At 42.3% G+C, this 21,036-nt stretch overlaps 1 protein-coding gene across 3 annotated transcripts; it reads left to right on the top strand.

The window, feature by feature from the left end:
* Positions 1 to 72: 72 nt before the first annotated feature.
* zdhhc7 (zinc finger DHHC-type palmitoyltransferase 7) lies at positions 73 to 21,012 on the top strand. 3 transcript variants are annotated; one of them, XM_063881533.1, is made up of 8 exons: positions 73 to 239; positions 1,299 to 1,397; positions 13,203 to 13,553; positions 15,793 to 15,917; positions 16,077 to 16,173; positions 16,717 to 16,798; positions 17,399 to 17,529; positions 17,781 to 21,012. In XM_063881533.1, the coding sequence occupies exons 3-8, from the start codon at positions 13,209 to 13,211 to the stop codon at positions 17,982 to 17,984; spliced, it is 984 nt and encodes a 327-aa protein (XP_063737603.1). In that variant the 5' UTR covers positions 73 to 239; positions 1,299 to 1,397; positions 13,203 to 13,208; the 3' UTR covers positions 17,985 to 21,012. The 3 variants fall into 3 exon arrangements, with proteins under 3 accessions (XP_063737603.1, XP_063737605.1, XP_063737604.1); XM_063881535.1 differs by having other exon boundaries at positions 17,802 to 21,012; XM_063881534.1 differs by having other exon boundaries at positions 13,208 to 13,553.
* The last annotated feature ends 24 nt before the right edge of the window (positions 21,013 to 21,036 follow it).

Here is a 21,036-nt window from a genome sequence, read left to right on the forward strand (position 1 = left end):
GGGACGCTTTTCAAGCAAACACTATTTCTCCGGACATTCACGAACGCTGACGGAGAAAATCCGAGGCAAACCCCGGAAGCAGCGTCGTTACTGGTCACCGACTGTCAGTCAGCCCGTTGTTAGAGCGATATGTTGCTGCTGTTGCGGGCACGGCCGCGTTAAAACTGCACATTATCTCAAACGGGACTTCAAGATGTATTAAGACGGCGTTCCCACCACAATAAATTAACAGTATTAAGGTATGTCATTCAGCTGTCACTAGGGAGGCTCTGCACTGGCACTCCTCGGTCGTATCCTGCGTTAGCATGCTCGCGGTGTTAGCTTCTGTATGTGGCTAGTTAGCTAGACAGATTTACAATGCGCATGAGAAGTGTCAGTCTAGCAAACTGTGTATGTGAGTGTGTGTGTGTGTGAGTGAATGAGTGAGTGAGTGTGTGTGTGAGTGAGTGAGCGTGTGTGCATGCGCGCGCGCGTGTGTGAATAGTGTTCAGTTTAAGTCACGACCTTTACAGATATCATTGCTGCAGAGATTTCTGTTTAAATCAAAGTAGCCTAATATTTCGCTGGAAATGGAGGAAGGCTCGTCTATAAAATAGCGTTTCCTATATCCCAATTTCAATATTTAAACTGTCACTTACATTTCAGTGTAGTAAATGAAAAGAGGCTACAATGCATATTTTCGAGTTTTCAGTATCGACCAATCCGAATGGTTTCGCGTCAGGAAGGAGGGACACTCAAGCATAGTATTTACGAAATAAACCGCATGTTCTCGAAAGTGGTTCTCGGTTAATATCAGTCATGTCAGTATCTCAGTATAGCCACTGTGGTCAAAACACAGGACAGGATACATTTACATTCCAGATTCCAGACAGTATAGAAAGATCTGAGATCACTCAACATAATATTAGCAGTAAATACTCGCAGTGTCACTACATTGCTATGAATAGCAGTATTGTAGCAGTAAATGTTTTTAAATCCAGTTGCCAGTTTATAAGCCATTCATAACATAATGCAGTCTCATACAACTGACTACGTGAAGACTTTACTACAAACATTTCGGTGGAAGCTGTTAGAGAGAAGTGTTTATTCAACTTTTAGCCATTTCATTGAAAGGCATTTTTAAGGTTTGGTCCACACTCCATATAAATAAACCCTTTTAACAAAATTCATAGTGTTTTTAAGTGTTATAAAGAGCTTTAGTTTGGTGTATAATAAACAAACAGACTGGTGTGTTTGTGTGTTAATATATTTTGATTACATTTAATTCATTTTGTGTGTGTTTGTGTGACATTTTCCAGGTGTCAGCCTCCACGCCAGGCTTCATATGTACATTATCCTGAATGCTGCTCCAGGAGGTGAACAATAAATCATGTTCTTGTGAGGAGAGAAAATAAAAGGTCAGTGTGTTGTCTTCACTGCAGTGTAACAACTGAAGCTATCCAACAAGTTAAACTCTGACGCAATAACCAGGAGTCTGTGTCGTAGTTAACATTTCACTGTTGTTTACTGAAGATTCCAGCATTACATGGCAGAGTGAAAACTGCAACAAAACAAAGTTTGACATTTTTTAACATAAAGTTCAGCTTCACATGAAGTCTTATGAAATATCCTTGTAAATACATGTAAATAAAAACGATCTTTTAAGACTATTATTACCTTCTCTTTCAACTTTAAACTTAACTTAATCTATCAATTATTTAACTTAACAATGAGTTTTACTTACGACTTTGCTTCTAGCATCTTTCACGGTCAGGAATTCTTAAGTATTAACTGTTTTCAACAGATAGGAACTGAGTGGGAAGTAACTGATGACAAGGCAGGAAGTGGTAAGGAAGTTACAGGAAATTGTATCAAAGTAAAAGTTTGTATTCTTTCTCAATGTGTCAAAATAAAAGTCAAAATATATCGCCCTAATGGCGACACACTCCCCGCTGTGACCACTGTGAGGTCACTATACTAGCATGAACATTACATTCAACTAAGATCTACAACTGAAACATCAGTTCTTATGAAGAAGCAAAACCGTTTCCGTCACTGGTCTAAGGTAAGTCTTTGGTTGGCCTTGGTTTGCTGTCTTTAGTTCCACCTTACGGACTCTTCCATCTGTTCCTGGAATAGCCTTTGTGACCACTGCCAAAGGCCAGTTGTTGCGGGCAGCTTGGTTGTCTTTGAGGAGGACGATGTCACCGTCTTGCAGGTTCTGGTGGGACCTTGTCCATTTCTTGCGGCTTTGTAAGGTTGACAGGTACATTTGTCTCCAACGGTTCCAGAACAAGTTGGATAATGCTTGTACTTGTCTCCACTGCTTCGTGAGGAGGTCTCTGCCTGTGAAGTCACCTGGAGGTGGTGGGACGCCCACTTTCTGCGTTAACAGCATCGATGGTGTGAGGATGAATGGATTCTCGGGATCATTCGATACTGGAACTAGTGGTCTTGCGTTCAGAATTGCTGTCACTTCTGCCATTAGTGTGCACAGAACATCATGAGTTAGGCGAGTGCTGTGTTCGCGGAGCGTCGAATCCAGGATTCTTCGGGCTAACCCAATGAGGCGCTCCCATGAACCCCCCATGTGTGAGGCATGAGGCGGGTTAAACACCCAGGAGCATCCTTGATGTTGCAGATACCTCTGCACTGTGCTGTCTGGTTGATCTGCACTCAGCCCAAGTTCTTTGCAAGCCCCAATGAAATTTGTGCCGCAGTCTGACCTCAGTTGTTTGGCTGGTCCTCTTATGGCAAAGAAACGCCTCAATGCGTTTATGCAGCTTGAGGTGTCCATTGAGGTAATCACCTCGATGTGAACTGCCCTGGAGCTCATGCAGCAGAATAGTATGGCCCAGCACTTGCTCTGAGGTTGTGTCCCTCTGGTGCGTCTGGTGGAGACGTGCCAGGGTCCGAAGACATCCAGTCCCACATACGTGAAGGGAGGGCAGGTTGTAAGGCGTTCTGTGGGCAAATCTGCCATTTTTTGTTCCTGCATCCGTCCTCTAAGTCTGCGACAGGTGATGCACTTGTGAATAGTTGAGTTAACGAGCCGCTTGCCTCCCAGGATCCAGAGCCCAGCAGCTCGTACAGCACCTTCTGTTAACTGGCGACCCTGATGCTTTACTTGGGCATGGTGGTATCTGGTGAGAAGCAAGGACACATGGTGTTCTTTTGGGAGAATGACAGGGTTCTTTTGTTCAATGGACACATCTGCATTCTTCAGTCTGCCTCCAAGGCAGAGGAGGTCATCCTGTAAGACTGGGTTGAGAAAGCGTAGGCAGCTGCTTAACGGAACTTGCTTTCCTCTCTCCAGAGCTTCAAATTCCTTCACAAAGGTATTCCTCTGAACAGCTCTGATGATGACTTCTCTTGCTTGGGAAAGCTCATCCACTGAACGAGGTAAGTCACAGTGATGCCATCCCTTGCACTTGCCTGTCGGAGTGCTGAAGGATCTCCCTATATGAATAAGGAGTGCGATGGCTCGTTGGAGAGTGTCGAATGTGGAGAACCTTTCAAAGCGCTCTGTGCTGAGAACTTTCCCTTGTAGATCAGTAATGTAGCTCTTCACCGCTGGACGGACCTCTGCATCTGACTCTGGTGAGACTATGCTGAATGACTGAGGTATGACTGAGGCAGGGTCTGGCTGAACAGAGGGCTTGCGCAGGAAGGTTGGTCCGTTGAACCACATTGTCTTTGTGAGGTGTGCTGCTGGGACCGACCGCGACGCCAGGTCAGCCGGATTGTCTTCGGTGTTCACGTAGTGCCATTGTTCAGGGATGGTAGACTGGCGTATACGCTGGACCCGATTATGGACGTACACATAGAACCGTCTGGACTGGTTGTAAATGTATCCAAGGACAACTTTGCTATCAGTGTAGAACTTTGTGGCATCCAGCTTTAGATCCAGTTCATCCTGAATCAGCTCAGCTATTTCCACTGCTAAGACTGCTGCACACAGTTCAAGTCTGGGAATGGTCGGGTCTGATTGAGGGGCAAGTTTGGCTTTTGCCATGACAAATCCCACGTCTACTGTGTCTTCTTGGATGGCTTTCAGGTAGGCTACGGCACCAATGGCCTTCACAGATGCATCGCTAAAGACGTGGAGTTCTACTCGCTCAGCCTTGGCTGGGCAGATGCCTGTGTACATCCTAGGTATATGAAAGTGCCTCAAGTCTTGAAGCGAGTTTCTCCAAGCTTCCCACTTGCCTAACTTATCTTCAGGCAATGGGGTGTCCCACTCCGATGTCTCAGAATTCAACTCTCTGAGAAGGCCCCTGCCTTGGATCGTAACTGGAGCCAGAAACCCTAAAGGGTCAAAGACACTGTTCACCATTGAAAGAACCCCTCGACGGGTGAATGGTTTGGTGTCGGTTGACACAGAGAAGGTGAATGTGTCACTTGCTATTTCCCACAGGAGCCCCAAGCTGCGTTGGGTGGGTGACTCATCTCCACTGAGGTCTACATCCCTTTTGGCTTGTACGCAGTCCTCACTTGGGAAGGCTTCCAAGACAGCCTGACTGTTTGAGACAAATTTGTGGAGCCTCAAGTTAGACTCAGCAAGTGAGGCTTGAGTCCTATGAAGCAGCCCAATAGCCTCTGCATCAGTTGGGACAGAACAGAGGCCGTCATCAACATAAAAGTGCCGTTCGACGAAGTTGACTGTGTCTGTTCCATATTTTTCTGCGCCATCTCTGATGGCTCTTCTGAGCCCATAGATCGACACTGCAGGAGATGGGCTGTTCCCGAAAACATGAACTTTCATTCTGTAGTCAATGACCTCGTTGGCTACGTTGTTGTCCTTGAACCATAAGAATCGCAGGTAGTTTCTGTGCTTTTCGTCCACAAGGAAGCAGTAAAACATTTGTTGAATGTCTGCCATCACAGCGACCTTGTCCTTTCGGAACCGCATGAGCACTCCTAGAAGGGTGTTGTTCAGATCCGGTCCAGTCAAGAGCACGTTATTCAAGGAGATCCCAGACTGTTGGGCACTTGAATCAAACACTACCCTGATTTGATCGGGTTTCTGTGGGTGATACACGGCAAAGCTTGGTAAATACCAGCACTCTTCTTCTCTTAGCTCTGGTGCCACCTCAGCATGGTTGTTTTTCAGCAGTTTACCCATAAATTCCACGTATTGCTGTTGCATTTCTGGCTTTCTTTTGAATTGGCGTTGGAGTGAGCCAAACCGCTTGAGTGCTTGCTCGCGGTTGTTGGGAAGCTGTTGCCTAGGTAGTCTGAACGGCAATGGAGCAACCCAGCTGTGTGAATCGTTTCTGTAGACGTCTTTGTCCATCATTTTGAGGAAAGTTTCATCTTCGATTGAAGGTGCTAGCTTATTGTCCTGTTCCGTGCAGTCAAACACATTTTGACCCAGACTGTGTTCCTTAGCTCTGGGTGGTAAGGCACTGTTTCCTGGCAGTCTGTCGTGAAGTTCCTCTTTAATGTGCTTAAGGCTTGTGCATGGCTGGAAGAGTGAGGGCCGATGACAGTCGACCATGGCCGTCCGGAAGGAACTGACGTTCGGCTTGTGTGTGCTCCCTAGACAGACTTCTCCGACCAGCACCCAGCCTAAGTCAAGGCGTTGTGCGAAGGGTGCATTGGCGGGGCCATTTATTTGTTCCCTTACTTTGTGTGCCCTGATTGCGTCTCTCCCTAGCAGCAGGAGGATTTCAGCAGTGGGGTCCAGCTTTGGGATGTGTTCTGCTACCTTTGACAGGTGAGGCTGATGCAGAGCGGCATTTGGTGTGGGAATTTCAGACCGATTATCAGGTAAGTCATTACACTCAGTGAGTGGTGGTAAGGGAATCCTAACTTTTCCATTGAGGGACTCCACGATAAAATCTGATGCCCTTCTGCCGAAAGTGTCTACTATACCAGAACATGTTTTCAGTTGGTAAGGATATGGCTTAGTGTGGATGTCAAACTTGTCAAAGAAACTGGACTTGGCCAACGATCGGTTGCTTTGGTCGTCTAACACGACGTAGGCCTTGATGGCTTCCTCTGGGTGGTCTTTCTGGTACACTCTTGCCAGGCATATCTTGGAGCATGACCGTCCGACTTGTCCTGTACCACATACTGCTGTGCAGCTTGCGCTAACCTCACTGGTGTCGTTTACCTCTTCTCCCTCCCCGCCATGCTGTGGCGAGGTCAGAGGAGCCGTGAGGTGCGGTGCTGGTCCTGGGTGCATAGCTGAGATATGTCGGGTGCTGTCACACTCAAAACACTTAACAATTGTAGTGCAGTCCTTTGCCATATGGTTGGTTGAGCTACAGCACTTAAAGCAGATTCCGTTTTCTTTCAGAAATACCTTTCTGTCATCAAGAGTTTCGGCTCTGAAGGCTTTGCACTTCTTCAGTGGGTGGGGTTTTGCATGTATTGGGCAGATCTTACTCGGATCACTAGAGACATTTGACTCTGTGGGAGTGACATTGATCTTGTGAACTGCAATGGGTTTCTTGAAGGTTTTAGGAAAGGCACCTTCAGCTCTGACAGATGACATTGTGGTGGTATTTAAAAAGGCAAAGCTAGGGTCATTTCTCTTCTTGGCCTCATAGCATATGAGTTTCGTGAAGTAATCAAACGGTGGGAACCGTCCTCCATTTGCTTCTTTATACTTAGAACCGGCCGAGATCCATTTTTCCTGGAGTCCATAAGGCAGCTTGGTCACTATGGGTTCAATTCCGCGTGTCGTGTCCAGGTAGGACAGGCCTGGTAAGTAGCCATCTTCTTTAGCACACTGCACTTCCATAAGCAGGTCCGCTAGCTCTCGTAGCTTCAGATTTTCCTTGGCTGAGACTCTGGGAAATGCATCCAGTCGGGTAAAGAGGGCCTTTTCAATCACCTCTGGGGCTGCATAACACTCCTGAAGACGTTCCCAAGCTTTCCCCAGTGCTATTTGTGGACTTGCTATGTGCACTGCACGGAGACGTTTCACCTGGTTGCTGGACTCTTTTCCAAGCCATCGCGTCATCAAGTCCAATTCCTCAGTGGCTGTGAGACCAAGTCCTTGAGTGGCATTTTTGTATGATGACAGCCAAGCACGATAATTTTCAGGTTTATCATCAAACTCGTACAAACTTGTATTCACTAGGTCACGCCGAGCTAAATATTGTGCCAGGTGTTCAGTTGCAGGCATACTTTGAGTATTTGTTGGCTGGGGGTTGAAGGATGGAGCTCCAATATTCAAGTCACTGATCTGCGAGGTAAGAGTCTTGGGAATAACCCGCGGACCTTCTCGGGTAAATGGATTCTGGCTGACTGACTCTTTGGCTGCTGGTGGCGCATAGACTAAGTCATAGTCTGTAAAATCCACATTGTTTGTGCTGTCGTATGAAAAAACAGGCGGCTGATGGCGTGAAACAAAGGGGTTGTTCGGGCTATAACTGAGAGTGGCATAGGTAATTGGTTGAGTTGGTGGCGAACTAGCCTTCATGGCTGTTTGTTGGACGGAGTTAGTGGAATGGAAGTGAGTTTGGATGTATTCACTTGTCCGTTCAAGTTTGCTTTGTTCTGTTGAATTTGTTTCATCCAGCACAATATAATTGTTGCTTCCTGAAACTGCTGATTCCCAGACAGCTGCTACGGCTTCAGCTTCTGCTGCTTCACGGCAGATGGCTAGTGTTTCAGCCTCAGTCTCTTTTTTCACTTTTTCTATCCTAGCTTTGGCTTCTTGCTCAGCATATTCGGCACGCACTTTAGTAGCTGCTGCTTTTGCTCGTGCACGAAGTAAAGCATTGGTTGATGAGGCAGATGAATGAAAGCTGCTTCCACTTTTTCTTGATTTATTAGATGTAGTTTCCATCTTGACTCGTTATTCAATGCTAACTTCTCAGTCTTTTCACTGTGTTGTCTTCACTGCAGTGTAACAACTGAAGCTATCCAACAAGTTAAACTCTGACGCAATAACCAGGAGTCTGTGTCGTAGTTAACATTTCACTGTTGTTTACTGAAGATTCCAGCATTACATGGCAGAGTGAAAACTGCAACAAAACAAAGTTTGACATTTTTTAACATAAAGTTCAGCTTCACATGAAGTCTTATGAAATATCCTTGTAAATACATGTAAATAAAAACGATCTTTTAAGACTATTATTACCTTCTCTTTCAACTTTAAACTTAACTTAATCTATCAATTATTTAACTTAACAATGAGTTTTACTTACGACTTTGCTTCTAGCATCTTTCACGGTCAGGAATTCTTAAGTATTAACTGTTTTCAACAGATAGGAACTGAGTGGGAAGTAACTGATGACAAGGCAGGAAGTGGTAAGGAAGTTACAGGAAATTGTATCAAAGTAAAAGTTTGTATTCTTTCTCAATGTGTCAAAATAAAAGTCAAAATATATCGCCCTAATGGCGACACAGTCAGTTTCCCCCATAAATGTTCTCAATTTGTACGTCTTTCGTTTCAGAGAGTAGAATGTGCTGAAAGGGCGAACAGAGCAAAGCAACTCATGGAACCTCATGTCCTCATGTTCAATTTCATGTCTGTTCAGCTCTTATGCAAAAGCTGGAAGGGTGGCATTCCTTATTTCAGCTTTTGCTATAGCTAAACTGAGGTTTTCTTTGAAAACACTGAGTTGTAGACAATGACTAACTGCAGATCATTTGCAACCTTACTTGTTTCTTTCTTCGGTTTGTTTTTGTTTGTCACTGTCTTCAGTAGAATTGACAGTAGGATTGCCAAAAAGCTGTTCGGCAATTTGGAAATGCGACAGTGAAACATAAAACTCATTTAGCAAATCAAATCCTCTATCTTTCAGGAATATTTTGGGCTGCTGTTTCATCTCATTGATATTTACACTAGACGCCAGCCCTTGAAAAGACTTAGTGTGTGATGACTCTGCAACAGGGTGAGGCTGCAGAGTGAGCCGTATGACACTGAGGTTACTGCTGGTTGTGTATGCCAGAGAGAGGAGAAAAAGAGAGACAAGAAGAGGGGGAGAGACAGGGACCAGTGGCTCTTGTGTGGTTTCCTCTGACTGGGAAGGGCAGGCAGCTGGACAGCCAGCTGCTGTGGCTTTCATGGACCTCTCTTTCATTGATTGACCACAGGAATCAATACGCCTCTAAATGGCCAGTAGCGTTTCCTGCTCTATTAAAAAAAAAAAACCTATAGAAAAACAGCATGCTGCCGGTGATTAGTGGGAAACAACACTTTTTGTTTTTAAATAAACTTCAAAAAAATAGAAATGACAGAGGCGTCCTTTGGCAGGCACTTTTACAAATACATTTAATTCTGACCGGTAATATTTCTTGACATTTTACAGTTGTTATAGTCAAGTTTCACAGACTGTTCTTAATAAGAGGTAAGGGTTTCGTGTTGGTAGAGAGGGTGTATCTGCTGGTATTTCTAGCATGTGGAGCAATTCCCCTCAGCCTATAGTATATGGTTCCTTTATGAATACAATTTCCATCTTATCTTATTTTCACCAATAAAACCTAATTCCCGCACATGATAGGCTTATTTGAGTTATTCCTTATACCACTCGCCAGTATTTTTCAAATGTGATTTAGCCCCTTGTTTCCAATATTTCCTAACCTACAAAAACAGTTTGTGATTCATATCCCGTGATTTTGACACACTGCTCTGAATAAATCCTGCAAAGTGAACGCATGAGCCAGAGAACAATCAGTCACTTTCATTTTCGAAGATCCTGATACATCTTATTTTTGTCTATTTGTTCACTCGGTGATGCTCTTAACAAAAGCCTCAACCATTTAAATTAGTGCTATATTGATTCCCTAAAGCCTGATGTCCAGCCTTCATCTTTTTGTAAGGCAGTTCTGCTGTTTTGGCATCAAGCATTCACTAACTCAAAGTGTGACGGCTGTTTATTTTTGTCCACTCTCGTTATCACTCTGTTAAGGCTACTTGATGATGTGTTTACAGTTAATAAATGGGATTGGTCAGGTATTTTCAACTGCAAGCACAGCCAAAGTACAAAAATAAACAAAGAATTGAAAAAATTGTCAGGCGTTTAAGAGCAAACCTGCAGGTCTCCGCCCTGATCCAAATCAGCCTGAGACCTCCCTTGTCTTTTCATTATGCACAATAGAGAACACATCTGCTTCTGTTATTTAATAAGGATATTTTCACACATACTGTTTTATATTTGTCCTTAATAGAGACAATTGAATCACTACAGTGTTGAACACATACGTAAAGTATCATGATGGGGCTCACACATGTAGTCAAATGCCATTTATATATTAGTTTCATTCTTTCATAACAGCTATGATTTAAAGGCCACTGCAGTACACACCCACAATTACGCTGACTGATTACACCTGTAGTCAGCTGGAAGTTGGATGGACTCGTAAGAAAGATACAAATGTGTGGGTGGGGGACGATGTATCTTGCCCCATAATAACAAGATTGTGGGTGTCCAGAAGCTTTAGTGTACTATTTTGGAAGTAAAAATCCTGGGTAAAAGTCTCACCAAAGATAATCCTCTTACCGTTTTTTTTTAGATGGAACACACAAAATGAAAAGCTTATTTTTCTATTTCTTCGTACTGACTGTACTTCAATCCCCACTGACATTTTTGTGAGCGTTTTAAAAGCAGCATATTGAGCAGTCAATCTCTAAATGGGTATTATTTTTGCTAGAAAGGCAACTGGTCTGCTATCCTTACAAAAGTGTTCAACAGCAAGCCACAGTATGATTTAATTTCGGGGACATTAAATGATCTACTGAAGCACAGAAATCCAAATAATAAACCACTGTTTTGCGATAAGTGATGTCTCTGTCATGTTTAAATCAAATAAATAAGAAATGTCATTCGTTATTCTTAGCTAACATAAATGCTCATCAGTCACAGAGGACATGTGTCGGTTCTGTAAAATGTAACCTGACACTGCCATTTTGATGTAAGTTGACCCCTCCAAGACCCATAGAAAACTTGTTAAGCATATAAGTGAAAGTCTATGTTACATCTTATTACACATTCACACACTAGTCTGAACTCAGAAGCTACTGGAAAGTGTGTGTTTCTATGTCAGATATTGACATTTAAATGATGCGCCACATAGCGTTTGAGCGTCATAACCTCAGGTAAGCTGTTTTAAAGACAGCATTAGAGATTTAAAATCACTAACTATTACATTTTCTGGGAGAACACCACTAGCCTGTCACCAGACAAGTCTATAACCGACCCAATTACACCAGATTACCAGCCTCTTACTTTCTTTCCTGGCTTATTGCATAACAAATAATAGAATAGTCTCTAGCAGGAAACACACAAATGATACTTCCTCTCAATCAATGCCCATGAACTGGACTCCTTGCTGGGTCTCTGTTTTTCTGACTGCCCGGGAGACATCTTTATTGGGGTATGATTTCAGCTTTTTCAAACCATGAAGTCCGTCCTGTTGGCATATCCATTTTGCAAGCAGTTTGAATGACACCCGCTGACATGGACAGTTTAGGATGCAAGCAGAAATGTACAGCGGTGTGGCGTTTTAAATGCTGCCTGGTTGGCTGGTCAGCTGAAGACTGAAAGCTTAGCGCTGCACCACCCATATCACTGGAAATATCTAACTTGATTAAACTGTTTAGCAGAAGGAAGCAGTGATCTGCTTCAAAGCATTACACCACAGTTAAAGTAACAGCTAATGTAATAAACACTTCTACAGCTGGAGTCCATAGTGTGGCTAAGTTATGACCAAAAATGAGGTAGTGTTACCGCTAAAGCATAACTCAGTACGCTTGTTATTCCAGCTGTGTCTGTTTTATTTCAGGAATGAAGAGGCTGTATATAAATGAGTGGATCTGACAAAGACAGAGTCGTAACAGCACAACACGTGCATTGCAATTACAATCTTTAAAGGAATCTCAATGCCATGTCAATAATCTATTTAACAACTTCGTTTCAGTATATTATGGAGTAAAGGCTCTAAAGTTACACTGTTTAACTATATTTTTTATTATCAGTAGCCTCCCAAATGTTATTGGGATGAAGGAAAAGCTTTGATGTAGTTTGTGGCTCAGGATTTGAACACTAATCTTAATCTCCTAAATTCTGAATGAGCATATACTCATCTTCACAATAAATCTACTGGGCATCTTTTGTGTTTCATTAAGTCTTTAGAAGGAATAATGCATGTCTTTTAGTGTCTAATATGGTGCCAAATAAGAGTTTATTAAATACATTAATTATGAAGTATCTACATAATAAAGGTATTTGTGTAAGGACAGTTTTAATTTGAGTTAAAGTGAATCTAACTGTAGTTTAAATTGCGATGTTTTTAACACCAAAGAAACCTAAATTCACAGATTTATGAGTATGTTATTGTCCTGCTTCGGATTATTGGTATTGTTTGCCTCAGTGAGTCACAGTGAAGCGTGCCGACAGGAGGTAACTGAGTCTCCGGATTATTATTAGCCTGTATTCCTCACATGTTCCTCAGCTGGAGGATCAGTTTCCCAAAGGGATCAGGTTGGCTATTGATTTATCTTCAAGCTGCGGACATAGTCTCTCAGGCAGGTTGCCAACACTCTCTTGTGACCTTGACATTAAAACACAAGAGAAACTCCAATGACTCACGCGGCCTTGAGCATGAAGAGTTAAGTCCGCCTTGCCCTGCAATCTCAACTGTTCAATGATTAGAACGTTGTCTCTCTTTGGTTTGAGCAAGATGTCAGGTCCTGGTCAGACTGCCATAAAACATCAAACAATAAATCAGGGTTCTATTGCGATGTTTCCTGATGATATTGGAAACACTGTGACTTCTGCTCGATTATATTCCCTAAGTCTAACTGTAGACTTTTTCAGAAAAAAACTGCTTCTCTTACTTATTTAACTGACTGAAGAAAGCTTCATGTTTCATGGTTAAGCCGGCCTTTCACACTGCATAATGTATAGTTCAACCTAGTACAGTAATACTCTATACTATTCTTTTTAGTGTTTTTGTTAGCTTCTTTATTGAAGCACCCATTCTTGTTTTTATTTTCCTTCCTCATCTCTATGTGGATCTTTTTGGCTTCATATCAGTCTCTTCCAGCCCCCCCCCCCCTCCTGTTTCAAATATTTAATCTTTCAATACAAAAAGCTGCTTCCCATTTGTGTATTTTACCCAGCATGCATTAATCCAATAGTTGTGAAGAACAGTGTGTAGGCCTATTATGGAAATCACTACTGTATATGTGCAGTCTTTTTTTATTGGAAGACAGCAGCACTGAATTAAGTTTTGCCTCATTTATTTCTCCTCCTCTCTAGTGCAGGATGCAGTCTTCAAACCACCGGCTGCGGGATATGGAGCAGCACCACCCGCTGCTGTCGGCAGGTGCAGATGTGGAGGCAGGGAGTCTGGCAGCTGGGGTGATGGTTGGGGGTCCCCACACTGGCCCCGCCGGGGGGAACCGTACACTGTGGTTCATCCAGGACAGCTGTGGGATGGTGTGTGCAGGCATGACCTGGTTCCTGGTGCTGTACGCTGAATTTGTGGTGAACTTTGTCATGTTGCTGCCCAGCAAGAACTTCTGGTACTCGCTGCTGAACGGCGCCACCTTCAACTCCCTGGCTGTGCTCGCCTTGGCCTCACATCTGCGCACCATGTTGACAGACCCGGTAAGGAAGTGAAGGGAATCCAGAGTGGGTACGGTTGAAGATGTAGATGGATAAAGTGGAGAGGGAAAGAGGAGGAAAGCAGGGTTTGAGAAGAGTCCAAAAGAGGTAGTAGTCAACATTTTAAGCTTACGATATAAAAAAAAAAAGGACCAGGAACAAAGTCAGAAACTTAGTGTTTGCATTTTTAAATTATATTTAATTATCACAACAATGAGAACTTTTGCAGGTAACTTTTCCTCATAAAAATAAAAATTCATAAATTAAGGTTCAAAGGTTTTATTGGTCATATGCACAGCAGATAAAGTATATGATGGCAATGAAAGTCTTATATCCCATGCTCCTCCATCCACTCATCATACATAGTGCATAAGATAAATAAAATAGTGCAAAAATTAGACAAGAAAATTTATACAATAACAATAAAGATGTGAAATATATACATATGTAGAATACATTGAAAGTATTTAAATATACTGTACAGTCATTTAAATACTTTACATTGTTGTATGCAGAGGTATAGACAGATGCATATATTACGTATATTTATGACTGTCCAGGTTTTCACTAAACTACCTGCTATAGTTTAATAAACTCCCCTCTGGAAGGGTTATCCGGACAAGTACGGCGGATACAACTCGAGTCACTTTACGAAGTTTTATTGCGCACACATACACAATAAATTCACCCACTGATTAGCCCAACTGTTTCAGCTACACTAGCCCGTTGGTAACGTTAGTTACTTAGTGACATTTAGTTAGGTTGTAAACCTGCAATGCAAACACAAAACTAAACCTGAATTAACCAATGAAATTATACACTCGTTCATATTAACATTAATTCCTGATTTAACCTAGCTTAGTTTATAGTCACTCACCGACAAGGCGTACCAGTCCTGACCATCAATTGAATGAAAACAACAAAAGGGGGAGGCACCTTGTGGCGAGTCGTGCATATACACACACAGGTCGGAAACCAAGTATGATAACAAAATAAACCTTAATATAACATGAAAGATATTACAGCAATCAGTTACAGTAACCTGGTTTGATATACAATATAAACATAACTCTTCCTATCATTTATAAATATATATATATATATAAAGCAATAGTTTCCTCTGCTGGAAAGTTCTACAATGGCAGATGTGTATAATATAGTGTGTACTATAAACAGATGTGAGTAGACATTCACAGAGCTCAGGAGTTCAGCAGTCTTATAGCCTGTCGTATAAAACTGTCTCTGAGTCTGGTGGTCTTGGTCCGGATGCTGCGGTACTGTCTGACAGACGGCAGCAGACAGAACAGATTGTTGCTCGGGTGATGGGGGTCCTTTAATATCCTACCGGCCTTCTTCCTACACCGCTGGGTGTAGAGGTCCTCCATGGATGGCAGCGCCGTCCTGGGCTGAGCAGTTTTCACCACCCTCTGTAGAGTCTTACAGTTGAGGGCGGTGCAACTGCCATACCAGGCCGTGATGCAGTCAGGATACTCTTGATGGTGCACCTGTAGAAGTTGCAGAGTATCCTGGAGTCCATGTTGAACTTCTGCAGCCTGCGGAGGAAGAAGAGCCGCTGTCGAGCCGTCTTGGATATGAATTGGATATAAATTCATAAAGTTCTGTTGACAGCTGCTTTGAAATGTGTTTGTATATTAAGCCCTTTGATATTCATTTCTCCCACTTTCTTCCTGCAGTGTGTGACGGCACAATGAAGCGTCAGTGCCAGGGGGATAATTGTCTTCTTTGTTTCTAATACATTGTGACTTCTGTCAATTCAGCCAAATGATGCTTCAGGGGATATCAGGTCAAATACTGTCAGCGTTGCTCCTGTAACGTTGACTCATATTGACTCGGATAAACTAGCTCAACTGGTGCATTACAGCCCAACAGCCCAGTTGCTTCATTTTAAGGCCAACAATAGTATTCATTGTCAAACATACAGTATCTATGGCTTATGGATTTCCTTCACACAGCTCTCAACATGACAATGACTGAGAAAAATAAGCGTTACCCTGCTGTAATGATGCCGTTGGTCCAGACAACTTGTTCTATACTGCTATATTAATGTTCTGAATGTGGTCTATACACGCTAATCCTTTTCAACAGCCTAAAAACAATTGTTAAATTGCTTCACACAGACACAAGACACAGCTTGACTTCTCTGAACCGTAACGGCACAATCATTTATTTGGACGTTTGTGACGGAGAGCATTTGTCTTTGTCTGTCTTCCCCCCACCTAAGGGTGCGGTTCCTAAGGGCAACGCCACCAAGGAGTACATGGAGAGCTTACAGCTGAAGCCTGGCGAGGTCATCTACAAGTGCCCAAAGTGTTGCAGCATCAAGCCTGAGAGGGCACACCACTGCAGGTCAGTCTAATGCTCATTTACACCAGCTGTCCATCCAAATTCTTCTTTGGGAAACAGTTGTATATATACAAAGTTTGTGTAAACAGCAGCACTATAGTTGAGCACATTTGCAGCATCAATGTTTCATCCATTAACATCTTCTCTCTCTGCTGCCGGCAGTATTTGTAAAAGATGTATCCGGAAGATGGATCACCACTGTCCCTGGGTCAATAACTGCGTGGGAGAAAAGAATCAGAGATTCTTTGTACTTTTCACTGTAAGTACACAGAAAAAACTACGGATAACAGATGCACAGTTTATGGATACGTTGATTCCTTTCGTTCACTTATAATAACTGAAGTCATCAGCCGCCTTGACACCTAATGTTGTTCATTTCAAATGAATGAAATTACTTATTATTGCTACAGCTGAGGTTCACAGTAATGTAGTGCACAGCAGGCCGGCATGAAATGCACACAGATAGCCATTTATGACTCAACATCAGCACTTTTTTTATGGCTTTATGTGCTGACTGGATTTTTTAATGACAGGAATAAAAATATGTCATATATGGCTTAGCAGTCTGGTTTCAACTGTGAGATGACATGTTTAGTTTGTGCTCCTTACAGATGGAATATTCAAGAAACACAGCACAACAGGTTTTAAATGCATCTCAAAATATTGTATAAAATGTGAAATGAGCTAGCCAACGTTAACACACCATCTCCTAACCCATCTTGGGAATAGCTTCTCTTTTTTGTCTTCTCTATGTCCCTTTTTCATTATTTCCTTGCCTGTCTTTCTCTTCTGATTCCTGCAGATGTACATATCATTGATTTCTGCCCATGCCCTGGGCCTCAGTGGGATGCACTTCTTCACCTGTATTAAAGTCCAGTGGAACGGTAAGCCACCTCTCTGTGTCGAATTTGACATGTGTTTGAGTCAAAATGAAAAACACAGGATGCCACAGAGATGAGTCGGATGAGTCATACAAGCGATTGGGGCAGTTAAGAGATGAAGAGAGATGGCAGAGTGGAAAAGGAAGAGAGATTGTTATCCTGCTGGAGAAAAGCTGCTCTGCGCAGGTCATCACAGAGCTGCATCGATCTTTGCCTGCTCCCTTGTGGGTCTCTGTATGAATTAACTAGAAAAAGAAGACAGTATTTCCGTCCTTGTACTCCAACTTCTGCAGTCCTCTACAAGACGAGACAGACTGAGCAAGAAAATATTTTCAACTGATTGTTCATTCATGCTTACCTGTTTTGAAAGGGTACAGCAGTGACGTTTATAGCTCATCCTTAGTTGCATAGATTCAGTTCAGCCTTTTTTCTATGCATTCAGTTTCCATCTTGTTGGTCCGGTAACTAGTTTTTGGGAGGATACATACCGTATGCACATCCAGTCCTATATTAATATTTGCATTTTCATTAAGTCAGATTTTCACTTGACATTTCAGTTCTTCAATTCAAAATCCCCCTTATTTCCTCTTCTCCTGTCACCAGAGTGCAGTTCCTTCTCTCCAGGGGCGTCTGTGCTTCTGCTGATCTTCCTCTGCCTCGAAGCAATCCTCTTCCTCACTTTTACTGCTGTGATGTTTGGAACGCAGCTCCACTCCATCTGCAACGACGAGACGGTCAGTATCATCAGCTCTCAAAGGCGTTTCCCCTTATGTGTGTGGCAGCTCGGGTCACTGTCAAATGAAGTCGCTTTAGAATAAGATTACAGGAGAGCCCGACTCGGGATGAATACCTTCCGTCTCATCATGTTACCAATCTTATTGAATAAGCATTTATGCCCTACAGTTTTCTCTCAGTTTTGTCCCAAAGCTAATAAGGTGGTATATGTTAGCAACAGAAAACTTAATGAGTAATCTTTTATTCACAGAGGCGTTTGAATGTCTTGCAGGAGATTGAACGTCTTAAAAATGAGAAGCCCACGTGGGAGCGTCGCATGAGATGGGACGGGATGCGAGCTGTGTTTGGGGGGTCGCCCTCCCTGCTGTGGTGCAATCCTTTCACAGGCCTGCGTCTGAGGCGCCTTTTGCTGTTGACCTACGGCCGCCGCGGCGGGTCTGAGTTCTCTGTCTGAGAGCAGCGCAGACTGAGCTCACTAACACCGTCTCTCAAGCAAGATTTGTTGCCTTCAACAGCCATGGCTAGGATGGACCTTTGCTCCCGGAGGCTGTATTTTGTTGGTGAAAGGGAGACGTGCTGCTCCTCCAGTGGGACCCCGGTCATTCACAAACCATGACTGAAAGTTTGTATTATCACTCTAACATGCTGATGTGTAACCAAATCCTTGGGTCTGCACGAGTATTCTGAACAACTGGAATATTGTTTCTACCATGAGCAAAAGTTTTGGTTTGTTTTTAGGTAAAGCATGCAGTATGTACCTCAAGTGAGTCTTTTATTCCTTGTGAGACATCCAAGGTGAACTCAACTCATGCACCCTCAGTACACGACTTCAGCAGCTTTTTTTTTTGCAGTGCACATAAGATTCAAGATTAGTGTTTGAATCGGCAACATATCTTTCATCATCACTGGATGCAGACAAGTGGATATCAATGGGGAAATGTTTGAAACCCTTCTAGTGGACCCAGACAAGGGAATCAAAGTCAAGGACATTCAAAAACATGAGAAATACTCGATGTGGAGCACAGTGGACATCAGAAATTGAACTGTGCTGCCTTGATTTGCATGTAAAACAGCTCAATCAGTCAGCATCTCAGCCAGGAAATGAGACTTTCACTCTCTTCAACTCAATGAACAGGCTACTCTAAACACAAGCCTCATTCTTATTCAAGACTGAATGGCTTCTCCTGTCTGGTTTGTTTTATTCATTGGAAAGGAATTGTTGCTTCTCATGCCTGTAGAAAAAAAAAGAAGTTAATTTCTTTTAAAAAGGCTGATTTTCCATTTCTTCATTTCAGTACAGTGAACACATCAGTTGTTGATCATCGTGACAATCTGAATCTTCATTCGGACAGAAATCAAAGTTTTGTTAACTGTCAGTGAAACCCCCCAGACCACTGCAATGCCTGCCTGTGTTTTTATAAAGACGTGATTCAGTTTGATCCACGTTGGCTGCTGAAAAGACTAAATGTCATGACGTTTTAATTGTTTTGCTAATACATAGTTTTTTCTAAACTCTGAAAGCTACTTCTGTGTAAAGTAGAAAAACTTCATAGCATTTAAACTCTGAAAAACAGCATTACACACCATCGAGACGGGGCCAAGATACAGAAAACGTGGCGTTGCATGCTACTTGGTCACTGTGTTGTCCGACATTAAGAGAAGGAGAACGTAAATCACTAGCACAGCCTCCTTTGGCTCTTTGTGAGCTCACTCTGATTTGCAGAGCCAGGCTCCTTTGTGCAGTCAGCCAGTGTTAGAAAGGATTTTACTGAAAGAATCTGAGGCACCAGGCTCATTGTCCGAGCTCTAACACTGAACAAAGTCTGGCGGAGCTCAGCAGATGCTTGCAAGGACTTTCCCGCTACACTCCAGAAATATCTGGCCTGTACATCGGACAGTAGAAGAAATACTCCCAATTGTTATTAGAACACTTATCCATGGTTTTAAAAGCATACAGTAATGTGAGTGTGTCCGCTTGAAAGCTTTCGTCATTATTGCCATATTCATGAACGTCTTTTCATTTTGTGACAAACAATTTGTAATTCTGCATTACTAATGGGCCTGTTTGCACTGGATGAATGTGTCTTTTTGAATCTAGACTCCAGGCTCCCGTTGATTGGCTGGTGTTGTGGTGTCACATACAGATTCTCAAAGTCTCATTTTTTATGGCATGTTGGACAAAACCCTGCTGTTTGTTCTGACCTGTGGTTGTCAGGAGAAGGAACTCCACTGTTTACACTAAATTGTGATATCTGATGTGCTATGGCGTCTATGTTTTAAGCAATGTGCTGTCATTAGAATGTAAAACATATCTATTTTGGGACTAAGGGACACAGCACTGAAGCTAAACGATATCAGGGGATGTGATTAACGCTGGCCTCTCAGTTTTTGCATCACCTCAGCAACAGCTTTCCAATTAAATGTTGGGGGAAATATCACTTTTCTTTTCATGTCATACTTTTTCAGCATAGTTCATTCAGTAAGTCTCTTATCCTAACATGCTCAATACATTGTATGATTATCAGGTGCAAAAAATAAGGAAGTTTCTGCCAAACATACAGCATATCCATAAATATACACATGTGAAACTGCAATGAACAGGAAAAGCTGTCATGCTGTTTACTTTGCCAGATGCACAGTGTAATCAAGCAACAGTTGTTATTAGTTGTAGGTATTGATGGCAAACATGACATCCATAAGAAGAGCATAATACAACACATGACATTGGAATATGATTCAATATCTGAAGCAGGACTTGAGGTAACAGAGGCGAGACTAATACACTGTTAAACTTTTAATGATATGTGTAGGAAGTAGCAGAACATCAGCGCTAATGATGGATTGTGTTGGCTGTGTATGAATATTTGATGTTGACTGGTTAAATGTGGGTAAGCTTGGTTGATCTATAAAAGTATTTCACAATAGGATGGTCCTGTTTCATGGCTGAACTCAGATGCTGTAATTATAAAATCTTTAATGGGTGTCACCTTACAGGGTATGTAGTTTTACATTCAATCAAGACTTTTTAAATTCTGGTAAATGTATTTTCTCCTCCTTCTGCTGTTTGACTCATTGAAATACAATCAACATGTGGAGTGGGGTTTTTTCGACAATGTACAAAAATATGAAACTGATGACACAATCCTGTCAATGGTGTTACTAACTCTAGTTTGCCGTAGATTTGCGCAGAAAATGTGGAACTTTTGTCATTGAATATTCTTAACATGATGTTCAATCACAGAATTATCATTTAAATTGCCATGAACAGTTGAGAAAGATGATGTTTCCTACTTTCCGGGGAGAAGGTATCCTCAAGAACAAAAATCCTTCAGCTTTATAAACAGAGTATAAAGGTTACTATTAACAATATATAAATGGAATGTTTTACTCAAGTTTTTTTTTTATTAATGTGTCATAATCTTTAATGTCTTATATCTTTAATGTCATTCTTTTACATAATAAACTTGATTAAATTAAAGCTATACATTGTGATTGTCTTTCACTAT

The sequence above is a fragment of the Eleginops maclovinus genome, chromosome 4, assembly GCF_036324505.1.
Source record: "Eleginops maclovinus isolate JMC-PN-2008 ecotype Puerto Natales chromosome 4, JC_Emac_rtc_rv5, whole genome shotgun sequence".
NCBI classification, from domain to species: domain Eukaryota; kingdom Metazoa; phylum Chordata; class Actinopteri; order Perciformes; family Eleginopidae; genus Eleginops; species Eleginops maclovinus.